At 30.9% G+C, this 26803-nt stretch overlaps 4 protein-coding genes across 5 annotated transcripts in view; 3 read left to right on the top strand and 1 right to left on the bottom strand.

Annotated features, from left to right (window-relative positions):
- Nucleotides 1-310: 310 nt before the first annotated feature.
- LOC113394390 (coiled-coil domain-containing protein 25) lies at nt 311-1507 on the top strand. Its single transcript, XM_026631691.2, has 4 exons — nt 311-535; nt 614-705; nt 926-1072; nt 1159-1507. Exons 1-4 carry the CDS (start codon nt 463-465, stop codon nt 1468-1470), a joined length of 624 nt encoding a protein of 207 aa, XP_026487476.2. The 5' UTR covers nt 311-462; the 3' UTR covers nt 1471-1507.
- A 133-nt stretch (nt 1508-1640) lies between these two features.
- LOC113394381 (queuine tRNA-ribosyltransferase catalytic subunit) lies at nt 1641-3684 on the bottom strand. Its single transcript, XM_026631678.2, has 6 exons — nt 3280-3684; nt 2902-3199; nt 2510-2753; nt 2270-2438; nt 1894-2088; nt 1641-1813 (listed from the first exon to the last, which is right to left on the bottom strand). The coding sequence occupies exons 1-6, from the start codon at nt 3409-3411 to the stop codon at nt 1658-1660; spliced, it is 1194 nt and encodes a 397-aa protein (XP_026487463.1). The 5' UTR covers nt 3412-3684; the 3' UTR covers nt 1641-1657.
- Nucleotides 3685-4735: 1051 nt separating this feature from the next.
- On the top strand, nt 4736-19669 carry LOC113394374 (uncharacterized protein). 2 transcript variants are annotated; one of them, XM_026631659.2, is made up of 27 exons: nt 4736-4976; nt 5516-5724; nt 7194-9139; nt 9410-9547; nt 9710-9880; nt 10012-10152; nt 10223-10414; nt 10656-10796; nt 11061-11261; nt 11874-12017; nt 12198-12386; nt 12991-13177; nt 13487-13596; nt 13872-14018; nt 14220-14419; nt 14537-14567; nt 14808-15033; nt 15114-15195; nt 15608-15786; nt 15956-16157; nt 16459-16656; nt 16739-16835; nt 16984-17140; nt 17421-17606; nt 17791-17954; nt 18435-18584; nt 19022-19669. In XM_026631659.2, the coding sequence occupies exons 2-27, from the start codon at nt 5556-5558 to the stop codon at nt 19178-19180; spliced, it is 5907 nt and encodes a 1968-aa protein (XP_026487444.2). In that variant the 5' UTR covers nt 4736-4976; nt 5516-5555; the 3' UTR covers nt 19181-19669. The 2 variants fall into 2 exon arrangements, with proteins under 2 accessions (XP_026487444.2, XP_026487445.2); XM_026631660.2 differs by lacking the exons at nt 5516-5724; nt 7194-9139 and having other exon boundaries at nt 4896-4976.
- Nucleotides 19670-25675: 6006 nt separating this feature from the next.
- Nucleotides 25676-26803, top strand: part of LOC113394383 (cAMP-dependent protein kinase catalytic subunit 3) — a 29718-nt gene continuing 28590 nt past the window's right edge. Inside the window, exon 1 of the mRNA XM_026631680.2 lies at nt 25676-26354. Coding sequence (XP_026487465.1) covers nt 26177-26354 — 178 coding nt within the window. The 5' untranslated portion in view covers nt 25676-26176. The remainder of the gene's footprint in view (nt 26355-26803) is intronic.

Here is a 26803-nt window from a genome sequence, read left to right as displayed (position 1 = left end):
CACACACAAACCAAAAAATAATTCTTACAAGATTAAGTTTGTTTTCTTGCGACTATTAAGTTAAATATAATATGTCACAGCTATCTAAATCAGTTTAACTTCGATAGATTACAATATAGCGAAAAATAATGCGTTAAATTGCAATCATATTTCATGGTTCACAATATTTCGATAGTTTACAATCTGACGAGATAGATTGTAATCTATAATAACGATGTTTGCAATCCTACGGTGACATATACATACCGATACAAATAATATTATAATTATACTTTTCGACTGTGACGGCCAGTTGTGAGTTGACACTAGAATATGTCACTTGTCAGACTTGTCACATCACGACCATTTACCACAATTATTTTTGATTTGGAAGTGTTTAATTCCTTGCAAAAAGTAGTCGCATGAAAATGTACATGATTTATGCCATAAGTTAAAAATCTTTCAAAAATTCTTATAATTAAAATGGTATTTTACTTTACAAGTGATGTTATTTCCCCTTCTGTTACTCTTTTTATGGGCGCCGATAAACATGAAAGTAAGATTTTAAACTATAGTTTGTAATGAAGTAAGATATTTTTCTATTATTCTTAATAAAAGAATATTTTCAATTCAGATGAAGATCTAATTAAATGGGGATGGCCTGAAGATGTTTGGTTCCATGTGGACAAAGTTTCATCAGCTCATGTTTATCTTCGCTTGGCACCCGTAAGTTTTTAACAGCTCCCTTACATAAATTTTATTAATCAAGGGGACATTATGTTCATTAACTGAAAAAAATCAATATACATAAAACTTGACCAGAAGATACAGCACATTTAGGTTTTATAATGTTATGTACATGTCAAATAAAGTCCAGGAACAGTTTCACTTGTTATAAAATATATATGTGAATCAAACTGCTGTACATGCATTTTCGTTTTTTTAGGGTCAAACAATTGATGATATTCCTAATGCTGTCTTAGATGATGTATGTCAACTAGTAAAGGCCAACTCAATAATGGGCAATAAAATGAATGATATTGATATTGTTTACACTATGTGGGCAAATTTGAAGAAGACTGCTAGCATGGAGGTAATAATTAACTTTTAAAATTCAAATTAAATTTTTATAATGTAAATATTTTCTTATCTATTTCATATTTTATAAAAATTTTGCAGGTTGGACAAGTTGCTTTCCATAAAGATAGAGAAGTGCGAAAAGTGAGAGTAGTAAAAAGAATGAATGAAATTGTAAACAGACTTAATAAAACAAAGAGAGAAGCATTTCCTGATCTAAGGCAAGAAAGAGAGAATAGAGATAGACTCGAAAGAGAAGATAAAAAGAAAGTTCTTAGAGATAAGAAAGAAAAAGAAAAAGAAGAAGAAAAACGGAAAAAGGAGGAAGCTGAATTAAGAAGTTATGCTACCCTAATGAAAAAAGAAAATATGTCTACAAATTATGATGGAAATGATTCTGATGATTTTATGTAAACAAAATATTTTAAATAAAACAACATATACTTGTTGATTCATATTTCATTTCAGTATTGGTTCCTCAATACAATAAAATACAATATTGTTTATCTGTGATTTCAATAAAATCTGTTTTCTTGTGGATATTTATTTAGGATTAATTATTATAAATAACTGTGGTGCACCAATAGTTAAGAAGTTATTTTTAAGTATTTATTATATTTATTCCAACAGAATGAAGAGAGTTTACTATCCAATTTGGAAAATTATTATCGGGATAAACTTCACAGAAGAAATCTTTGACAAATTTCGGGAAGGTACCATTTTCAATGTTTTCTCTCATTGTTCTCATCAGGCGCATCTAAAAGTTAAAATTTATAATAAAATTATTGATTTATTACAGTTTACAAAAACGTGAAATTAAGTTCCAAAAAAATTTACCTGGAAAGCGATATTATGCACAGAAATTAAATGGCACGCAACTGTTTCCACAGATACAATGCAGTGCAAATATGCTCTTGTATAATTTTCACATGTAGCACAGTCACAATTTTTATCAATTGGATTGAGATCAGTCTGATACTGTTTTTGTTTCAGATTTAACTGTCCTTTATTTACAAGTGCACATCCAAATCTCTGCAAATAAATATTGAAAGGATTTTTTGACATTGAAACATTGAAACTATATTAACTAGTAAATTTACATTTTCATGTTCATGATACTAAGTATAATGAAATATTACAAAGAAAAAAAAGTACAAACACAATTATTTGATTTGATTTGATTAAAACTTTGTGAAGATTAATAATAACTTACAGCTGTACGAGTCGGAAACACACAATCAAACATATCCACTCCTAGTGCAACACAGACAACAAGGTCTATAGCTAGTCCTACACCCATTAAATATCGTGGCTTGTGTTTATCCAATATTTTTGTTCCGAGACTGACCATTGGCCAAAAATCATCTTTTGCTTCACCTCCACTGTTTTATGAAAGATGATTCATTGTTAGTTACAAAGTTCATATGAAAATAAAAGTATACTTTGTTTTTACCTGAGTCCTCCTATTGCAAATCCATTGACATCTTTAGTCATATGCTCTTGAGCACTTTGTCTTCTTAATTCAGGATTCAGTAAGCCTTGTACTATGGGAAATATGTTTTGATCATCAGGTCTTTTATGAGCCTTAAGGCATCGATCAAGCCATCTACTAGTTCTTTCGGTTGCTACTTTAATTCTATCATAATCTTGAAATGTTGTTTGTACAACATCATCTAACTGCATTATTATGTCTGCACCTATATATAAAAATATTTTGTCATATACTTCCTATACTTAATATTGCTAATTCTTCTTTTGAAATAAAATTTATAATATACTATGCAATGAAACTTTTTTTTTACTAACTTATAAAGCTACAGAATAGATTAAAAAAAAATTACACACCTATGTAATTTTGGATTTCAATAGATTTTTCAGGGGTTAACATAATTTCAGAATTATCATATGGTGATCTAAACTTTACACCTTCTTCAGTAATCTCAGCTAGTTTTAATAATGAAACCATCTGGAAACCTCCTGAATCAGTAAGAAGAGCTCTTTTCCAATTCATAAATTTATGAAGACCACCAGCTTTTTTTAATACATCAACTCCAGGTCTATTACCTAAGTGGTATGTATTTCCTAATATGATCTCACAATCTAAATTTTCTAGCTGATCCGGTAACAGTCCTTTCATTGTTCCCTAAAAAAACCATATATATATATTATTCAATCTTTGATTCACTTTTACAATAATCTATATAATATAAAAGTCTACTTTACCTGCGTTCCAACTGGCATGAATACTGGTGTTTTGACATTGTAGTGTGGTAATTTCATAATTCCAGCACGAGCTCGTGACGTTGGGCATTCTGATTGTACAGTAAATGATAAGGCCTTTGAAGTACCCCCCATTATATTAATGTAAACGCTTTCAAATATATATATGGCCTAGATCACTGTTGATATTCAATAGTTTATTTTGTATAATATTACCAAGTATAAGTAAAACAAGATTTTTTTTAATTACTTAAAATAATCAATAATTATATTTTTCGTTTTTTACTTCTATAATGAATCATATGTAAAATAGCAAATACCGCGCTACGAAGGCGAGAGGTACGAAGTATGAAATTAATATAAATGTATAAGCGATAATTTACTCTGTGCTATGAACTCAGAACAACTGGTGGGTAAAGTGTAGCTAATAAGCAAAAAGTATCTAACAGATACTTTTTGTTGCTAGGTATTGAGCAGCAGAGTGCTATGTTATAACCATTAAATTTTTTTGCTAGGCAGTATGTATTAACTACTAGACACTAGACAGTAGATAGACTAGGTTATGAGTTATGACTTATGCTCTTGTTGACATATTTAAGTCTCTTAATTTATGTCTGACATATAAAATATCGAATAATATGATGCTTTTTTATTCGTTCTGAAATAAATAATCGAATAGTTCGGTTTATTCTTAACTTTCGAGTTACTGTTTGGTACGAAACAAATAAAAAAAAAATATATGTAATTTTTTACTTAATGTTTTTATGTAATATACTTTAATGTTTTCAAACTATATGTAATATATTGTATTCATTGAAGGCCGACAATCCTTCGCAAGAACCCTGGTGCTGCAAATGTTCATGAGCAGTAATAGTCACTTCCTGTTATTGCTCATTGCCGTATATGCTATAAAAAAAATGTGAGACTACTATATATGAAGTAGCATTGGTTCATTTTTCAAACTGATTCAAATTCTTTTTATTCATCTGATATTAATATTTCTCTTAATTTCACGGAATAGTGGGACGAATGAAATTTCGACGAATTAAATTCATTTGTTACAATTATCTTAGTATATCAATAAGATGCACATGTGACATTATTTTAAAATCTTTTAAATTTAAATTGATTGTTTATGTGTTCATTTTATGAATGCGGTCACTATTGGCTAAATCAATGGTTCTTTTTTTGCACAAAAATTGTATTTGATTATTCCTAAAATAAAACAAATTAAATATTTTCTAGTAATAAAAATAAGTAGTATAATTAATATTTAAAGTGCGATGTATAATATATTTTACTTATTAATTAATTTGTAGCACATCCCAGGTTTACAGTGCAGTGTTGCTATATATCTGTACTTGCCTTAACATTTATTTTGCTCTATGTGTAAATCTTAGTCTAGGTTGAAGAAAAAATGTCTGACACTTGTGTCACAACTTTGTCGTAGCTGTAGTCTGTAGTTGTACTCTGTCTGTGTCAGACTCAAAAGGCATGAGATTAGGCATTAATGTCAAATCGAGCAATCCAAATGCTAAGTTTTAACATATAACCTATATTAGTTATACTAAAACATCCAGACAATAGTTGGGCTATTGCTTGTGTGTTGTGGTCATCCCTAGTGTTTTTTTTTAAATAATATGTTTCTGTGATTTTTTCTTTTTTAATATATGGTAGAAGTGAGTGGCGTCAAATTACACGTAAGTACCTGTATGCACTATGTAATACTCAATTAGATGTACAGTTCTATTATTTCTTATTAATTTTTAAGTGTAATATGCAATCTTTAAATTTATTACATAGTAATTTTCATTATATTTCGTTAGTGCACTTCAGCGCAATATTTTTAAAGTCAGCACGTGTTGTTGCTATCTCTGTGACGTTGGTTCGATCCCAACTATCAAAGTATGCTTAATTTCTCAATAATTTTATTTAATGCATAGGTAAGATGTGTTTGTTTTGTTTTTCATTTTTATTTTATAAAATTTCGTATGTCATGAAATATTTACAAAACTTTCATATTTAAGTGTTGTCATTATCAGTCAGTTTGAATGATAATATTACATAATATTTTTTTTTTAAACATTTATTTTCAATTTACAAATGGTATCAAAAATTGAAGTTAAATAATATTCTGCAACTGGCTCTGTTGCTATTGGTTATGATTTGGAGCCACAAATTTTGAGAGTCACTGGTTCAATCCTATCATATTTTGCAACTTTTTCATTTTTTTTTCCAGCAGAAATTGTAAATATTTAATACCAAACAATATTATCGAAATGAATTCTAAGAAATTAAAAAAAAAGAAAGAGGATCAATTTTTTTCTAATGTAATGCATGATAATCCCGAAGTACTTGTCTTACCACCTAATATATTAGAAAAATTAGGTATAAATTTGGGAAATATTCAACCTGGCATAGGCAATTCAATAATTTCTTCATGTACAGGTAAGATTTTTTTTTTGTAGTGATTTATAGTAGATGCAGCGAATGCAGAAATAACCCAATATATTGTGCAATTTTTTATGAAAATTTTTAATGTAACCCTTTAGTAGATATATATAAAATATGCAGTTGGATTGTTGTTATTATCAAAGAAAATATAGAAAACAAAATTTTACAAATTTGTTTAATTAATATTAATTACTAAAATAAATTTTGGACCCAAAACAATCAACATAGTTGATTATTGATTTATTGCTTCTGAATAAATTAACTTTATATAAAATATTCACTTTTTTTGATAATGATATAATTGAGATATTATTTTAAATACCATTCAGACACCATGAATAAGATGAATAAGAATGAGTAAAGTTTCACATCCAACAACCATGATTTGATATCTTTAAATATTGCATCAACTTCAATTCAAGAGTTAACTGGGTACCACTGTAGTTTTTGATTTATATGCAAATTTTGAAAAAAAAAAAGAAAAATTTATGGGATAGGTATATATACTAATTAAAAATTTTATACATTTATTTTCTACTGTTCTTTTAAAAATATTAAGATGTCACTTAACATATTTAGCTGCGTGTTTTTATTAGCTGTTTTTTGAAGCATTTTCTTATATAATTATTTGTAACTCTTATTAATACATAAATAAATATTTTTTCAATATTTTATTAAAAATAAATCACTTTCTTTATTTTATTGGATTGGAAAAGTTGTTATTTAAATATAGTATTCTTAAAACTGGTAATAAATATATAAACCAGTCTTCAAACTCAAATTAAAATTATTCGTAGCCATTTTTCTAATGTGCATCCTACTTATGTTTAGAAAACCTCAATTATATATTAATGATTAAAAACTATGATTGATAAAACAGTACCCATACAATTATTAAAAAAAAATTTTTTTAGTAGTATATCAGGTTCACTCGCTTAGTCTTTTGTTTATATATAAGAATTATGATTCTAAATTTAAATGTTATTATTTAATAAAGGTATCTCAGTTGTAAAAGGTCGATTCCTAATCTGATCGCGCGCGGATTATTTCCGTTTTCATTAATTTTATTAAGTCAAAATTTCGTTGCGTACAGTTGATTTTGAAACTAGCGTAGAGAGTTTTGCCATATTACCATCAATGTGAAAAGGTAGAACATGAATAATTTAAAACAAAACCGGCCTACAATATAATACAGCAGTAAGTAGTTAGCTTAAGTAGCTATGAGGGTTAGGTAAATTAGAATTTTTAATAAAAATTAATTAAATCAACTTTTAATTCTAAGCTGGAAATTGAAAAGGCGTTGGTCGCTTAAATGCTAGATCTTATTTATTTTTATTAAATATTATTTGCCACGTTTTATTTTTTTACGTATCTAGAAGGTGACGAAGACATTACTGATTAGTAGTTTTGCTTCGATCAGCCGCCTTAATAATCTAAAAGTAAATATTATTTAACTATTTCAGAAATTGTGGATAATGCAAAAGATCTAGCCCATACTCTTTTTACTGAAAAACCTGGATTGGCAACTGAAAATACTTGTATAAATACTTTTAATAAAGAAACTTCTATTCTAAAAACGGCCAATCTAATGAAAGAGTCTGTACTTTTAAGTCCTACCTTTTCTGCATTAAAAACTTACGATGTAATAAATGAAGAAGATATTAATTTTCTAACTAATCCGGATGTATCTATTGAAGACAATCAAATTTCATCAAAAGTATCTAAACTTCATGAAAATAATCATAACGGACTAAGGACAGGAGATCGGGAGATTATAAGTCTTTACAATAACAGTTTAGATTTTGATAAAACGAAGACCGAAAACAAAAGTATTGATGTACCTGATATTCAGAGGGCTAACAATGATGGTAACATTACTAGTGTAGTTAATGAAATTGACATTTCCAAGCCTAATATTGATTTACCAAATAAAACTATAATGTCAGAAAACTCTGAACACTTAGATAAATCATTAAAAGATATAAAACCAAAGATTTCTTTAGAACCTAAAAATAAAATTAACATACTATCGCATGAAATTTTGGATGCAAATAAAATAAAAGAGTTAACAAAAATTCATACATCAGACTCCAGTGCCCTAATACCTGTTAAAATGGATACAAATTTATCTAAGAATAATATAAGTATAACCGAAAAACCTGTGACGAAATATTTGGATTCTCAAAATTCTTTGAATGAAGTACAACCAATGACAGATATTTCCAACGGACCATACAATAATGATATTATTAAGAATGTGGGTATAAAATGTACACCACAACCTGATGATATATATAGTAAAGAATCAAAAGATGACAACAATTATAAATCCTCTAATAAAATGAAAAATGATGAATTATTGAACAAAAATTACATTACCGGTGATAATTTAGTACATGTATCGAATCCCAAAGAAGAAAATAAGGCAAAAGATACTGATCAATCAAATTATTTAATTTGTGTTAATCGGAAGGATCAAAATTGTTTAAGAGACGTAGCTTTATCCAATTTTAACTATGTCAGGGATAAAAGTAAGGAAAATGTAGAAAATCATACAAACAATAACTTTCAACATCAACAATTTAATTATGATTCTGACGAACCTAAAAACAACAAGTTATTTACACCGACAAAATCATTTTTGGATAATAAGGAATCTGACAATTGTGTGAATACCAGTGAAGGTGATAGTTGTAAAGATAAAAAAATTAATTCTGATGAAAATATTGTAACATCAAAATTATGTATTCAAGGTGTTGAAAAACCCGGTGGACAATTAGTTATTCCCACAACAAACATGAATGGCCAATCCATTAAAACATATTCTAAAATCAAGAAAACCGTTAAAAAAATCCTCCATAATAATGAAACTAATTTAGGAGACTGTTTAGAAAATAATGCTGATATTGATTATAAAGCAAATGAAGCCGATTCTGATTCCCAAGTTATTAATAACTTTTGTATTTGTAAAGATTTCGGTGCTTATAGTTATTATGAATCCGTTAATAGTTATGAACATATTCATTTTTTAATTCCGACTAATATACACTGCTCGCTAGAAATCCTGTTCAGTATTTATGAAGATGAATATAATGATGTAATAAAAAGTAAAAATGAACAAAATAGTTTTGTCTATAACGAGGAACCGTTGGAAGAGAATAGCTTATTAGATGAATCTATTAATAATAATAACATATGTTGGTATATCATTGAAAATGTTTATAAAAATAGTAAATTTAATGATAATCTTACGACAACTTACGTTTGTAATCAACACAATATAACTCCACATGATGAATCTTCTATAAATATAGGCTTAGGAAATAGTTTACAAACTAAAACAAACGATTGTAATGAATATGTTAATGGCACAAATAATAATCAATATGAAAATATTAGGAAAAAAGGTGTAAGTATTTTAAAAATATTACCTATGATTTCTAGTAAATAGAAACCTTTTGTAAATTGAAAGTAATGATTTCACTGTTTTTTTATTTTTAATTTGATTGTTTTCATTTATAAAATCATGTTATTAATATATATACGTGTCTTAAACTAAGTATGTAAATATTAATTTTCGTTTGAAAAAACGATAATCTCCGTTTTCATTAGGCATAATATAAAAGAATTGCGTTTTTGTTTTTCGTCGTCGATCTAATTTTATTACGTGTTTTTTTAGAGATCAAGCTATGGGTCTAGGGATTATTTAAAAATAAAAACAGTCGATAAACATCATTTAAAAACGAAAGAGGACTACAACTCCGGAATAAACATGATTTGTCAACAAAATTTGGAGTCAAACAAAAATCTCTCAAGGGTACGTCATAAATATTAGTCAAATAGATAACAATGGTTATTAACCAAAACCAGTTGCTATTGTACTTTAAAAAATATTTATGGGAATGTTTACTGACTAAAATGTTAATTAAATTGAAAAGAAGGCAGTATGTGTGGAAATCATTTCTGATTATGCTTTCAGAAAAGAAAAAGATCTTCGGTAAGTGAATCAGATGATGATAAAAGTTCTGCTAAACTGGGAACCGATACAATTAGATGTCAACCTTGTGGCAAAAAAGTAGCGAAAATCGATTGGGAAAATCACATTTCAAAAAGACATTGTTTTGTCGCATGGGCAGAAGGTCAAACCATTGTAAGTATAAGAAATTTCAATGTATTAAAAAATAATAGTCTTTGAATGAGCAGCAACTGTTCATAAAATCGAAACTTTATAGTCTAGTCACGATACTCCAGGTAACTAATGCTACTGATAATAATTTACAGAATTTCGAAGATAAAAAGTTGCTTTTAAAATTAAATCGAAGATTATGCGACACTGGAAAGTTAGTGTGTACATTTTGCGATGCTGAACAAAATGCATTGAATAAGTTTATTACCCACGTTAAAAAATGCATCAATAAAAGAGTAAGTAATATATAAATAAAGTATGATCTTAATAAAGATATTTGTAATCAATAATACAATAATGTTTTAGTGCACTAATAATAAAATTAATAGACCAATGAGAAGACATAATACGAACAATGAAATAGAACAATCTTCTTCTCGAAGTGTTAATCGGTTAATATGTGGAGTTTGTCAGAGCGAAGTCGAAGAGAATTTATGGTTTGAACATATTGGTAAAGAACACAACTATTTAGCTTGGGAACAAGGAGCTCCGCCTTTGGTAAGTTTATTTGATCTTCAGTCACTTCGATTGTTGATTTTATTATTAAAAATGTCGTTGTTGCTTTAAGGTTTGTACAGAAATATACACTAGGTTCAATATAATATTCCGTATTTTGGCGAATTAAGCTGCTATTTTTTTTCTTATTAGTAAATGAACGATTTATTATATTTTACATTTATTTTGTACACCTTAGGTATTGTATATATGTTATGTTGAATTTGACAAAATTATTCTGCAGGATTGCACGGATGAAGAAAAAGTTTTAAATATTTTAAACATTACTAGGAAAACGATCGGAAGATTAGAATGCAGCAATTGCGGTGTTTCTCGTAAATTTGTAAAATCGTACATTAATCATTTGAAGAGTTGTGCGAATATTGTGAGTAAGAGCTTTATATTATTTAACATTTTATTAATATTTATAGTAATTGTACATTGTGCTTTCTACAGATGTCTCATACATATTATATTATATACATTTGAATACATAATCTAAGCTAGATATATCAATAAAAGCGCTACAGCAGGTTTTGTAGTTTTCGTAGTGGCGACCCTTTGGAAATTTTCGTTCGTCCAATCTTAAAACAGATGCTAAAAAAATTGGTAAAGATACAAATTTCTGGAATGTTTTTTGTATTTTTAGGAATTACTATCACCCGAGTCAACAGTATTTAAGGAAAATGAAATCAAATTTGAAAGTGCTAAGAGCAAAGTTAAAAAAATTAACACGGCAGGACCTATCAAGTGTGGAGTATGTCATATAGAAGTTGAAGATGACAAATGGATTGATCACATATGCAAGGAACACTCTTACTTAGCTTGGAAGGAAGGGGAGACGGAAATAGTAAGCTTTAAATATATCTAAGATCTTAGTTATTATAACAATTTAAAAGCCTATGTTTCATCACTAGGCAAAAGCCTCTCCCTTTAAGAAGAAGGTTCAGAGCTTATTCACGTTGCTTCAATGCGGGTTGGTACACAGTTTGTTATCCGACACATGCTGGTTTCTTTACCGCCAAGCAAAATATGTAATCATAATCACAAAATAGATGATGAATTCTAGTAATGTGGTCTATGGTCTGTCCATGGTCGAGGCCGAAGTCTAAGAAGTTAGTTACACTGAACTTTAGGCGCAGATTTGATACCTTCGCTGATCTAGACAAATGATGTGTCCTACTTCATGTAAATCACAAAAATAATGTGATTAATTAAATCATGGTATGCTGTGAACTTGTTTTTGAGTTTTTAAACGTTGACTCAAGTGTGGGTTCACCGTTGGAGCAATTACTAAAAAAGGTCACTAATCAACCTTTTGTTGCCCCCTAAATTTTGCCGTCCTAGGCCTATACGGAAATACGGCTCTGATGAACTTACATGTATTACCATAACAGTGTTATCTTGCAAATGGTGTTTAAGGTAGCATAAAGTAGTAATTCATCATACATTATGTTTGCAGAATGTCAACGATGCTAAACAAGTTTACGATCACTTGTACGATTTGACCAAAGGTATCGATGGATTGATATGCCCTAAATGTGGAATTCGTCGTAAATATGTTAAGAGTTTTCTGACTCATATCGAGAATTGCAGCGGTACCTCGGTAAGCATTGTTATATTTTTCAAAAAATTTAAGTACCAAAATTGTTATGCAAAAAAAAAGTTAATGGGATTTTTTTTAATGCTAATCAAGTATTATTATTTTGTTCTTTTCGGTAGAATCTAAATTCTTATTAAGTAAGATTTTTTTATGTTAAAGAGTTGTTGTGATCTTGCTTTTTAGAACACCACTCTCGATGGTGACGACAGTCGTATGACTGACTTGAACGATACAACATTAGACGAGACTCTTGATCCTGAAAAAATTGTGAAGTGTGGAGTTTGTCAAAAAGAATTAGAACAAAAGTCTTGGATTAACCACATACAAAAGGAACATGCTTATATGGCATGGAAGGAAGGACAAACAGCTCTAGTAAGTGCGCCTAGACTTTTATTGTTTGTAGATAGTTCAGTCCACGATGACGCGCCTCACACTTTACCAATAGCTACAGTACCATTGTTGGATGTCTAATTTCCTGAATTTGGATTTGTAGTTGATATTTTTTCCGAACCAGAGTTATAGTAAGTTTGCATCTGTAAGTCTTCTGCATCATTTGGATAACTGGCTATAAGTTTGTGATTTAAGTACTTAAAATAATTTAAAAATAAAAAATCGTAGGACAAAAGATGATTAGAGCAACTTTCCCGATGATTTAATATCTACGGCAACATGAACACAGAGTCGTAATCGACTCGATACTAACGCTTAGGTTGAGTTTCCCACACTCGAAGTTCTAGAATAGTGGGCCACGTCTTCGTGGATATAACTGACTACAGATTAGGATTCGTATATTTCGATACAGTTACAAGAAACATTTTTATGAAGTAGAAATACAGTTGAGAAATCCGTACCAATATAAACAATATTAGAGATGTAAATAAAGTAATTATTGACGTCTTCGGCATCTAAAAGTTTGACTTCTGAATTCTGTGACGTTATAGAAGTGAACTTGTGTAAATTACGCATAATTTTTCAGAATCTCGATAATCAACTGGAGATTCTACAGCACTTGAACGATATAAATAAAAAATATAACGGTTTAGTTTGTAATAAATGTGGTATTATCAGAAAATATGTAAAAGTGTTTTTATCGCACATAGAAACTTGCGATTCCACATTTGTTTCGAATTCTTCTCTGAAAGAAGAAGGGATTAAAGGAAGTGGTAAGTAAATTTATTTTATTAATAAATCTTTAATATTAATTTTCTTAACTTCACAGCAAATAATATCTATATTTTGATTTACTTGATATTCAATAGAACTACAAATTCCTAAAATTTAAAGGATACATGCATCAAAATAGCGTGTTACATTAAAGTAGTTTTTAACATTCCACGAGTACCTTTGTACCTCACAAATTGAGTTCTTACAGAATAGAATTAACGATAACAATTTTTAATAATATTTCTAATATTCTCATCGCTTTTAAGTTATCGATGAGTAAAGGCTTTAAACTGTTTTTGTTTTTCTAGATTCTTATCAATGCGCCGTTTGCGCTGAAGTAGTTGATCCAAAAGATTGGAAATCTCACGCTATGAGGAAACACTATAACGTTGCATGGGCTGTAGGAGATTTTCCAATAGTAAGTTTCTTTACTATAAACCCCATGTTTCAGTTACTTTGAATGTATAAGTCGATATGTGCGTTTATGAAACAAATGCCATTGATATTTTTTTATTATTGATGGTGATTGATGGTGATCAGGTAGACTTGGTTTCCTGTGTCGGGTCCGGGATATAGAAGTTAAATCTCTTCTTTCTCTTATTATTCAAACTGGATTATTTATGTATTTATATATTTACGTATGGCTATGGAAGAAATGACGAGTAACACAAAATAATTAAGAATTATTTTTAGGACGTTAAAAATCCTCATGCAGTCGAAAATTGTTTGAAGGAGTATAGAAAACAATTTAAAAAGCTGGAGTGTATGCTTTGTGGTGTCGTGAGAGTGTCCATTTTAGGGTTTTACGCACACATCATACAATGTGGGAAGAGCGAGAAGGTAATTATATACTTTTTTTTTGTATCAAGATTCCGAGTTACGTTATATCAATATTTCTTCAATATCAATTAAGGAAATATGAATTATTAAAGTAAAAATCGAGCAATCATAATAAATTTTATAAAAAAAAAAAATTACAATAAACTTGTATCAGATTGTTAGCACTTGTTTGATGTCTTTCATAATATTTTAATTTTTCAGGAAGTAGAAGAGTTCAAAAACTATTGCGAGATATGCAACAGTAAATACTTGTGTATTTATAAATATCAACATCTACAAATGCATAAAGAACAGGAGTTCGCGAAAGAGAGAAAAAAGGAATTAGAGTCGAAGATAAAATTGGATATAAATGGTCAAATTGAAAATGAACCCATCGCTGATGGCAGGCAGGCTGCTAAAAGGTACAAACTTTCAAAACTAAATAGTAACCCAGTTGGTAATTTTGAGAAAAGTGGGGATTGGCTTTTAATTTAAATAAAAACTTTTTCTAAAACTAAAATGATAAATATTTTTTTCAGAGCTCGAAATGTTATTGGAAAATATCAAAAGGTGAGTCAATATTTTCTTATATTCATTGTTTATTAAAAGTATATATATTTTTAAATACATTATGTATTAGATTTGGAGATGATATATATTCAAGGTCATCGAGTTAAAATCGAACAACTTGAGTTTTAAAGAAATTAGGGATTGTTTGGTTACGTTTCTAGTGCTTCTTTCCCAGAAGGTCTGAAAGTTAGAGATTTTAATTTTTTATATTTATAATGAAATGATTTCATTGTTTGACAGTTCGAATTTAATTGTACCTCATGTGGTTTCGGAGCTGATGAGGAGAACGAGTTAGAAGATCACGCGTGTGGTAAAATGAAATATAAAGACTTCAGTGATTCCGAACCATCCGTACATGTAGACTCGTCTTCCGGCGAGGAGTCGGATATTACTGAAGTAGATTCAAACGTGTCTGCATCAGAAATGGATTCAACAAAAGAAAAATGGAGGAAGCACGGTGAATCAAGTTAGTGACGTGATCATTTTTATTGACAAATATTTGATAGGTTTTAGAATAAAATTAATTATAATAAATATTTTTTCTAGGATCGTTTGCAACAAGAATAAAGCGTATTCCATTTGAGATAAAAAATCCGAAAGCGTTTTTGAATCAAAGTGCAGAAGAGTTGTAAGTATTTTTATTTTATTTATTTCTTCACGATAAAGATAGGCAAACGGGCAAATGGGCCACCTGATGCTAACTGGTCACCACCGCCCATAGGCATTGGCGCTGTAAGAAATATTAACCATTCTTTAGATCACCAACCACAAATCTTGGGAACTAAGATGTTATGTCCCTTGAGCCTGTCGTAACACTGGCTAATTCACCTTTCTAACCGGAACACAATAATACTAAGTATTGCTGTTGGCGGTAGAATATCTGATGTATGAACCACCAAGTAATTATCAGATAATGTTAAATAGTAATGTATGTAATTGTTTATGCGCTATTAAGACTAAACTTCTAAAAAAGATAAACACACTTTGAACTCAATTTGTAAGACTACCAACATAATAACAATTAAATTTTCGTATTTCAGTCGTAGAATACACTACACCAGTGATACACTGTATCCTCAATGGCGATACTGTAAGTACAAGAGCGTACCTGATGATGAAATATGTAAATACATGCCGCCTTTAGAACATTCCTGTAAACTTCTAATGGGTCAAAAGGATTGGAAGACCCTCAGTAAATTTCAGGCTTACAAGGAAACCGGTAAATATTTTTAGATTTTATAAATTTTTAGAAGCTAAACCGTCCAAATGCAAAATAAACCTAATTACAAATGAGTCCATTAAATTTTTTAAATTCTCAAATTCAAATAATTTCTCGTAAATGAAGCCGTGAGTAGGATAATGTTACTTATAAACCTGGCCTTCATTAGGAGGCTACTCCGTGTTCGTGGGCGGCAGCATCCAGTGCGTGTCGTGGGCGCCGGGCGAGGCGGGAGAGGGCGCGGAGGGGGGCGAGCGGCACTTCCTGGCGGTGAGCTGCCACAACGCGGCCGACTGTCCGCGTCTGGACATCGCGCAGATCCACAGCCAAGCGAGCATGTTGCAGATATGGGACTTTGGTGATTTGACCACGTCAGTACTCTTTCATTTGAAATATTCTGAAACATGTTTTGGGTGAATTTTTTCGTGTGGTATGGAAATTCCTGGTCCCATAACCGTCATTGTTTCATGAATCTATTATAGAATATTTTAGGCCTTGTTATAATATCATTTAAATATAAGGTCAAAGTTGATTATTTTTACTGCCGCCGGAATTGGCTTAAGACAAACTACAAAGGTAACCACATGTATGGTATGGTAAAGAAGTCGTCTGTTTCTGAGATACTTTTCTAAATATGTTTGTATAAAATACCCGATTCTTTTTATATTTCAGTTCCATTCCCAAATTTGTGCTCGGAATAGCACACGACTATGGCACAATTTGGTCAATCGATTGGTGTGCGTCTGGTGCGCGAGACAATCTTCTAGAACATTCTGAGACATTCCAGAGGCTTGGTCTCTTAGCCGCAGCATGCTCGAATGGTTCGGCTTATATATTCTCCGTACCTTACCCTTCTACAATAACAGACAGGTAACAACAAATCACATTGTATATGTATGTTTCACGGGAAATAGTAGAGGGTAATTATTTAAGAAAAATAATTATGTTTCAGTGATAAAGTTATATACAATTTAACCCCGGTGGCTGAGCTAAGGATAAGCCGAGGCGAACGAAATAAATTCCAAGCTACTTCTATCAGTTGGTCCCAAGTAAGTATTTCTTATTTTAAGTAAGTGGTCACTATCGTCTACACAAATAAGCGCTTTTAGGCTTTTAATCGCTCATCCCGCACCATTTATCTCCATTTGCATCCAAAATAGTTAAACAAAAATACAAATACATTTGTTTTTATTTCAGCAAATTGGTCACTCGGTTGTTTTGGTCGGTTACTCAGACGGAACGACGGCGTTGTTTGATTTACAAGGCGACTCTCCTCTGTTAAAAGAAACGGTAGACGGAGTTGACATAATCTACCCATATCACGACGAACGGTCTCATAATACTTGTATAACTGGTTAGTATTTGCAAGCCATACATAATCGTGTCTACAATTATATTGAAAACACATAAATTAAAAAAAGTAATCTGTTAATAACCGCAATAGAATATTATAAAAGTACTTTGAAACCGCAACTTAATTAAGTTGGAGTAGATTATTTTTTTGGTTTCCTTAGAATTTTATTTAATCCCATGAACATAGGGCATCTATGACGTATTTGAGTAGATTTTTTCTTGTACCCACGATTTCACACAAGCGAATGCCGATAGTTTACGTCAGCCCCTCGCGCCCGCAGGTGTGAGCACGCTGGCGAGCGGCGTGCGCGGCGGCGCGTGCGTGGCCAGCAGCGCGTCGCCCACGGGCGCCGACAGCGCGCGGCGCGGCGCGGCCGCCGTGCGTCTGCGCGCGCACCAGCCCTGCTCCGCTGCGGAGCACACGCCGCACTGGCCCTCCGCGCTGCTCGCGGAGAATGACGGAATCGGTAAACTCCACGCTCTGGTATTTAGTCATTATTGCTGCGATTTCGGTTCCGTTCAGTAATCCATTCGATCGTTCGATATACGCCTCGTTCTATCGTATCGTTGACTTCGGCCGTGTTGAAAGCGTCAACGACGCAACATCGCCCAAAGTGTAAGAACCCGCCATGACCCGTGCTGGTCCCGCAGTGACGCAGGCGGTGAACGAGTTGGACTGGTGGGGCTGGGGCCAGCGGCTGGGCGCGGTGCACGGCAGCAGCGCGTGCGTGCAGTGCGGCGCGCTGGCCGCCTTCGCGGCGCCGCTGCTGCGCCTCATGACGCCGCACCCCGCCTACTCGTCTCTTAACAAGGAGGTTTGAACACTCAATGCTCTGAATAAAATTGTATTATCGATTCAAAAAATACAAAATTCCTGTTTTCTAGTCCAATAAATCTGGACATATTTTGAGGCAATATTTTCTGTTACCTACAGTGCCTAAGTGGCTTACATTCATAAGTGCATACAATAGTATTTTTTTAGTTAAGATAAGGGTAACCCCCTTGAAACTTTTATCTTAATTCTAACACTGAACAATTCGTCCTCAAAAAGTATTTTGTGAATTTTAAGCAGCAATCTTTTTATTCACTTCTGTAAAAAAAGCCTCTTCTGCTAATGCCCTCCATTTGATTCACAATTCGTAGCTGCTCCATTGGAGATACCTATTTATCTTTTAAAATGACGTTTCATATTTGCTTGTAAAGTCCTATTTAAATAAAATATAATATTTTATTTATGTTTTGTTTTAAAGCTATTTTCAAACTTAAGTATTTTACCTAAATCCATTTTCTTCCAGCCGGTAGCGTTTATAAACATGAGGCCTCTTGCTAAGAAACGAACAAAAAAGAAGACTGATGAATTAGCGATCAAACTAGAACCACGTACCTACGAGGACGCTGTCAAGACGTACGGGATAGAATTTAAATTTATCAAAGAACTTGACAAGGTAATATATGATTTCATACAATATCTCTTGAGATTGTTTTCGTGACCTCGTTCGAGTGAATCTTGATTATGGCAACTTATTTTCTCTAAATATAACTCGGTTAAGTCCCTGATTTAACGCGGTTAAATAGTGGTCTTACAATATTGATAAAGAATAAAAATGGTAACATCTAAATAGTGGTTTCCGCAGCACTTTCATAATAAGACTTAATGTAAAAGCAAATGTTCTTTTTGTCTTCAATTTCGACTCAAAACTGTTTGAAAATATATTTTTACACAAACATGTAATAAATACTTTGGAAGTATATATATAGGTATATACCCGACGATATTCGTCTTCTTTTAATGCAAAATTTACGCAAAGAGACCAAAACCAAAAAAAATACTATTTTTTTGTCTTTGATAACTTTTTATTATTAAATTTTTATATTTTTACAGAACTACATTCAACGGATAAATAATAAGCCAAAGGAACTTTGCCACGAAAGGTTCCCGCTTAGCGATATACGGTCGATGGCTTTCAACCCTTCGCCCAGACATCACAGGAAAATCGCCCTGGCTACTCACGCCGGCCTCATATTCGTGGTTACCGTATGATACTTATTTTGGAATTACAATATTTTATTCCACTAGTGTTATTGTTCAAAACAAAATATATGGGTAATTTATAGATTTAATAGGATATAAAGTATGTGACTTTTTATAACGGCTTCTTCTCCTGTTGGATTACGATTGTTATAGCATTCGTTTATTTCACAAAATTTTAGGATTTACTTTCAAACAAACTTTCGGTTCTATTATATTTTTTATTTGTGTAAATCGTTCAATTAGTACGCATTATAAAATGTACTAAATATATTTTAAACCGTTATCGTATAGCATATGCTATAATATTTATATGTTTTTTTACATATATATGTATAATATAAGTGGCGTAGCGTAAGTTTTAGCAGCTCGGGCATGGACAAGTATTGAAGACCCCTCCGTAGTTAATACCTAATTTAAGTTAAAAGTTAAAATTGTACAGTATTCTAAAAAAGCTCTTCGAAAAGATTAAAATTGTTATCGTGTATTGTACAGGTTATTGGTTATTAATAAAATAATGTAGGTACACGTGTTTTGTAATATATCAAACATATTTGTTACAACTGTTCTTACTCGTAAGTCAATTAATGATGTTGAGTGTCGAGTGTTGTCGAGTGTGACGAAATTAAGTTCTTATTACATAGAATTAAAAACACTATAAATTAATGCTAGTATAATGTAAAACACAAAACGACTCCCAATTAGAACTATACTGACGATGATACCGTATATATTTAATAGGAAAATTCATTAAATTTTACAAAAATTTTACATTTTCTAAGAGCAAAGTCTTTTAATACACTGCCAATGTCCACATCAAAACTTACTTCTTGCTCGAGATACCCTGATTCGTTAATCTTACAGTAGTTGTTGACCGTATATCATTTTAAATTAAATTCAGTTTTCCAAACTTTCCTCAGAGTTGGTTATATGAGCGTTATTTTAATGTTCGGCAGAGTATCTTTCAACTCGGTTTTTATAATAAACTGTACAAGTGAGATTAAATTTTTCGTAGTTTTTGCAGTTTTATACACCAATTCTAAGAAATTGTTTTATTTCTTTGGGACCACGTATGACCAATTTTGTCCTCGAATAATGGTAGAAATCATTCTGATAAGAAAATATTGTTATTTTGATGTTTAATTATCCACAATCATTCGCTTTTTATTTTCAGTAGTCCGTGCTCTTTGAACTATTACTGTTAAGAAACTATTTCGTTCTATTTGCAATAATTTTGTATCTGAAAGTTACTTTAGTCTTTAGAATTTCGTTTTCACTAAGTACTGAAGTGTATTTTCAAACAAACGACATACCTTTTGTTTTTTATAATATATTCAATTACTACGGATTAGTATCTCAATGGACGCATTAGTATCTCATCTGCCATGCGACTGTGTAGTACAATTAGCGTTGTCAGTCGTTTGAAATGCACTCACTTAATGAGAAGAGGTTCCAATTTCGTCAGAAAACAAAATTAAAAAGTTCCGTGTTCATTTTAATCTGTCCAAATTGTAGGAGCAATCAATATATGAGATGAAATGTTTCGAAATTAGTATGCGAAATTTTGCCGCCCACAAAACGTGTCATTATCGAAACGTAGCCCGTAACGTCCGCTGCGCTACGCCACTGTACATTTTTTTTTATTGAAATGACTGATCGTGTTAATAAGTTCGTTTTATCTAACATTACGATACGATAAAAATAACATAAAATTCGAAGTTTTTATTGTTCTGTAACATGCTAGTTTTAATTTTGTAATTGTTGTATATAAGTAAGTATATTTAATTTTGTAGATTTGTAAATAAGACTGTGACTTCTTGAATCAAACGGTATAGTGGAGGTGGATTGTATGAAATTGAAATCATTTTTATCAGCTTTGTATTTTCGTGATCCAGTTTGAATAGTGAGTGACTCATCTGTTGCTTGTAATTACAGTTATAAGGGATATTACAGATAACATTTCTTATAGCATCAATGATTATGGGCAAAAGTGACTACTTAACATAAAGATATCACAAATACATTTGTACCTCAAAACTATTAAAATAAAAATTAAAAATTTATATTATTATTTTAATACAGAAATTATCGTTTTCGAATGATGTGATTCTTCGAATGATGTGTTATCTGTGCACACTTTATACTCTTAAAAGGTCGTAAACAAGATCTGATTATTGTATTTCTATATTTTTTTATTAATAATACTGGCCATTTCTCGTTTTTTAAGTAATTACTAAGATTGTGAACGAGACAATGTTTGTTATGAGTGAGTTTGTGTACGGCAATATCAGAAGTGGTCAGGATTATAACAGCAATTTTTACATCGCTTGCAGGCCAATATGCAGCGGATTTATTTAACTTTTCAAACCAATTTATTGAGAGGCGACTACCAAATTCTGGGCTATTACTGAGATTTTATAGACGGAATAACCCAATTAATTTGTATTGACTCAACACATGATTTGAACTCTGGACGTTAAAATGTGTACCCTTATAAATTATCTCGTGGACCATCGAGACAGTTTAGTTGGTATATGTTTGAAGAAATGTATACATTTTCCAAATATTATTTCCAAATACTATATGACTATTGTTGTCACGATGGTCGCAATATCTTTAGGAATATGGTTAAATGATAATTTCTATAAATAATTTATGTCAAGTATTACATAACTTTTGTGCGTGATTGTGAACAAAAAATAAATTCTCACACTTATAGAATTAGTAAGAAAATAGAATTTATACCAGATTTTGGGTTCGATATAACAAGTAATTTAATTATTATGAATTATTATATATGTATGTTATTACATAACTATAATTTGAGCGTATGTAAAGTATTTAATCGTTTAATAGTTCACTTATAAACAGTATCATCACGACTTTGATTCAAAAAATCATTCATATAATCGTTACTTGTCACGTAAGTTGGTTGAAAGTTGATTATTGTTATCTTGTCTAAATAATGTTACATGGTTTCGCATGTATGTTTTATCTTGAATTTTGATATATTATGTCGAGTTTATTCTGTAGTGAAATCTTATCTATCGATATATCGCGTAGTGATGTACCATAGTTTATCTCAAAGACACATCGATATTATGGGTAACAACTACGCGCAGACATTGCGAAAGTTTAAATTACGCAAATTTTTTGTAAGGTTAATCGGCAAACAACGGTACTTTGTATACAATTTTGAAGCATTTGAAAGCTACTAAACGATACAGAAGTTTGAATCGTTAACGAGCTTCTATAGCGATATATAGATATCTATGTCACATAAAACTACAAATAATTAATTAATAGTTAATAGTGCCATATTATTTGATTAAACATTTGCTATATTAATAGTATGTATGTGAATGTTGATGTATGGAGTTAGACTTGTAGCTAAGAAAGCATGTTTCCGCGTGTCACGTGCTTATCTATTCGAGTTACAGTAATTTTAATTTCGAACTTGAATTTTTTAATTTTAGATATCTGGACAGTTCAAATAATTTTTGATTTTTTTTTAACATACATTTCGCTTAACCAAAAATTTTACGATGTATCATAACATTGTAAAATTTTTGGTTCTTGTTTTATTTCAAAATGTTTTTATCGCCAGTTTCTGAAATGATGAGCAAAGCCTGACTGATCTGAATAAAATATCCTTCACTAAAATACCCTCATTGGTGGTATGTCGCGTCATCAGCTGCTACTGCAATGATGATGCGCAATCACCATTCAGATTGAAGAAAAAACAAATGCTTTTATCAGACTCAGTTTGTCTTTGTTTTAACAGCAAAAATGATAGAACATAAATTAAAATGTGTTTCTCAAAGTTAATGAATGAATAAGATTTTTGTTATATATAAAAGAAAAAAAAAATGAAAAGAAATATTAACAGTGTTTGTAATCATTCCACCTGCCACTATACGAATACAAGTTTACAAAAACATTAAAAACCTCTGGATTTTCATTTATGTTTTTATTGTCTCAATAATTGCAATTTAAGAGATACATTGTTTTGTAAATTTTCTTTTAGTAAGATTTGTCATAAGTATCTAAGTATTTATTTTTAAATGTAACCCAAAATCACATATATCGGACTTCAGTGATATTAATATATTGTTTAACTATGTAAGTAAATACATATTACGCTTGTTGCCTAATAAAGTTTTAAATAAAGTATTTTTATTATTTTCAATTCCTAGTTTTGTTATGATTTTTTTATTTCTATACTGTTTATTTTACTGAAATCAATCTCCTTTCCGTAATTATATGCAGCATTTGGTTAAAGCTGTGACATATTTGACCGCTCGACTCTTCTAACTTCACATAAGTGAACTGCTCCGGGAAGGATTAATGTCTAGATTCTATTTAAATTTATAAATAGTTACGTTTTATGGTTAAGTTGTCGAAAAAACCTTTATTGAAAACTACGTAACTTATGCTAACTGAACTATAAGATACTATCTAACTTATGGTATTGAATAGTATGACTTAAAAAATAAAACAGATTGCAATAATTTAAGTATGATCCTCAATAAATATCATTTAGCTTTTTCTATAGATTGCTTTTCACAAGACATTTAAATATAAATGTGGAAAAAAGAATTGAGGCGTGAGGTAAGTGAGAATTGTACAATATTTTAAATCTTATTATTTAAAATAACATAACACGAGAATCATTATTTTTCCCCGCGTCTAGCTCGCATTAGAAGGAAATAAAAATGTAAATAGTTTTCACACGAGTGTGAGGCAGTGTTTCGTAGGTTTTAGGCATAATAAAGTAAGTTATATCAATAGAATTTCATCAAATTCGGTTCAGTGGTTTAACTTTGAAAGTGTAACAGGCATTCAGTCAGACAGATAGAGTTACTTTCGCATTTATAATACGAGTATCGATAAGAATATATTGTACACAAATGTAGCGCGATTGTATTATCTTAATATCGAAATAGTCGTTTAACGTTTATAAAACTTTGATCGTTGTCCAAAGTCAATAGATCATTGACTAATTCGGCTCTAGTCGTAAGTAAACGTCATTTTGGTTTCCTTCGATATTTATTTATTTTTTGGATACAATCTGTTTTGCATTGGCTCCAAACCTTTCGTGCTTGTCAGCCTGTCGACTTTTTAAAAGAAGAATCTGTTTTTTTATAGTATAAATCGGGTGTTTCTTTAATTTATTTACTGGTGGTATGGGGGGGGGGGGACGTAAGTTCGTGGCGTCTTTCTGAAAGCTCACCTGGGTTCACCTCCATTTATCATATATTCTACAGCAAAACAGCAACACTTAATGTTGTTGTTTTCAGGTTTAAAGGGTGAGTGAGCCAGGCACAACAGATATAACATCTTAGTTCCCAAGGCTGGTGGCGTATTGGTGATGTAAGGAATGTATAATATTTCTTACAAATTACAATTTACCATCAGATGGCCATTCCTATACTACGCTGGCCAAGATGTGGTTTGCACACCAGAAAAACACCAGTAAATGTCTATTACAATTTTTGCCGTTGCGACATTTGTGACAAGCCCATTGCCACTTCAGTGTGTGAAGTGGTTCGTGGCAGTAGACTATTATAAACACGTTTGAATCATCATGTTACAGGATTGAATTGAGTGTAAGAAATATAAGTTCATTCTTTCACAATGAATGTGTTGTCAAACCACGCGCTCTAAGATACTAGTAAGCGAGTGTACAATTTCTAAACAATTCAATACCCTGTGGAATTTGAATGCATGATGTCTTTCTCGTTGATTTTCATTATTATGAATAACTGCTGACATAAAATAAAACAAGGGCAACGATCAATTCAATTCCAAAAATGAATATGCCTATAATCAGCTATGGATGATTCCGCTTCGATTAGTCATAGTCTTATATCGATACGTTCACATGATTAAAGCTTCATTAGCCATGAGGATGCATCACTTTTTTTGGATGCTTTTTTCTATTAAAAATGCGGAGACAGTCTTGCTGGCTAATTCCCATAGTCTTTAAATTGATAGATTTTCTTAGTTGTCATATACTACTCCATTTTAAGCGCACTATCATTGATAACTTAGCGGTATCATACTAGCGAGGGCAGGCCTCTCATATTTGATATAAGTTATTAATAATAATGTCTTCCCCATGACCCAATCATATTCGAAATGTCATAAACTTTGGGAATGTTTTGAACCATTGGCATGTTAAAAAATAAAGTGTATAATTATTTACAACCCAACATGTATTATTTTAGGTCAAAAAAATATTTTAGTTTATTGAAATAAAACGAACATAGAAAAATAATATTGATAGGTTTTTAAGAAATTTTACAAATATCCAATCTTATGTTGTTGCAAGGAAAATTTTATATTTTCTATTTCCAACATGTATTCCGTTCCAGACACAGTGATTTTCATTTTGGTTTGGACTTATTTCGAGAATAATATTTGAACATAATAAAACGGTGATGACTTATGAGTAATAACTTCGTAGTTTCATATTAATAGCGGCAAAACACAAAATGACAAGTTCTGAGATTAATGCACTGGTTCTTATTTCAGTTCTTTGTGTCGGTCTGTATGTAATACGATGTTTAGTAATTACTGACATTTATTCGACAACGTTTACGAATACATTTTCCTAAAAATAATGTTTCTATCAAACTTTGTTTAGGGACCGGAGTTTCGCACGTTAACGTTTGATACACCGATGAGCGATCTCAACCGCCCAGTGAGAATCGAACCGCGTTGAGGAGAGAACGTGTCTTATAAATAACTCAATCGCGCGTTTTGCACTCTACGTATTCATCAAAACATAAAATCAAACAACTGGTTTAAAATAAATCTCGTAAATTGTCATAAATATACTGTAAGTGGGACGATATTTTTTCTCGGATTCGTGATAAAAAAATTAATAACGATAAGTTATTTTTCATGGAGAATTAAAATAATGGTATAAATATATTATATAATATATATATATATATATACATATTTTCTAGTTTTGTTTTAATTTTTATTTTATATTTTAAAATGATGATGGCTAGTGCGAAATTGATTAGAGACTGTAGCTCGGAGCTAAGTTCCGATGTACGGTCTCTTTCGGTGGCATCTTCCACGGAAGAACAGGAGTCCACCACCACGGACACTGAATATTCTGAAGAAGAGAAAGAATATGAATTAGAAGATCTTCAAATCTTAAAAACTATCGGTGAGTTAAATAATACTAAAGGCACTACGTACTAAACTGTAATTAAATTAACCCCGTTTTGTTGTCAATCTAATAAAAAAAAAATCACATAATTTATGAAATCGAAATGAGTTGATGTAACAATGTCGTCATAAACGTTTTTTTTATATTCATGACAAGGACATATTTTTTATACATATTTAAACGGATGACTGGATCATGATCATAGGTAAATAATATATTTATAATCATTTATTTTTGAGGGAAATCTTGAGTTTATTTGTTTTTTTAAAAAACGAATTAAGTTTTATTACTTGTTTGCACTTTAAATAATTTTAATTTTTAATCTGTAAAATAAGGAAATTTAACATTTTGTCGGAGAGAGTCATTCTCTATTTACGACCCTTTACTGGGTGTCTTCGAAAGTTTTTCACACGTATGTGTAATGTGAATGAGAAGTTTGAAATATG

This window comes from Vanessa tameamea, chromosome 4 (assembly GCF_037043105.1).
Source record: "Vanessa tameamea isolate UH-Manoa-2023 chromosome 4, ilVanTame1 primary haplotype, whole genome shotgun sequence".
Taxonomy (NCBI): domain Eukaryota; kingdom Metazoa; phylum Arthropoda; class Insecta; order Lepidoptera; family Nymphalidae; genus Vanessa; species Vanessa tameamea.
Note: the sequence above shows the minus strand (reverse complement) of the source record. Positions and strands in the feature narration are given on the sequence as shown.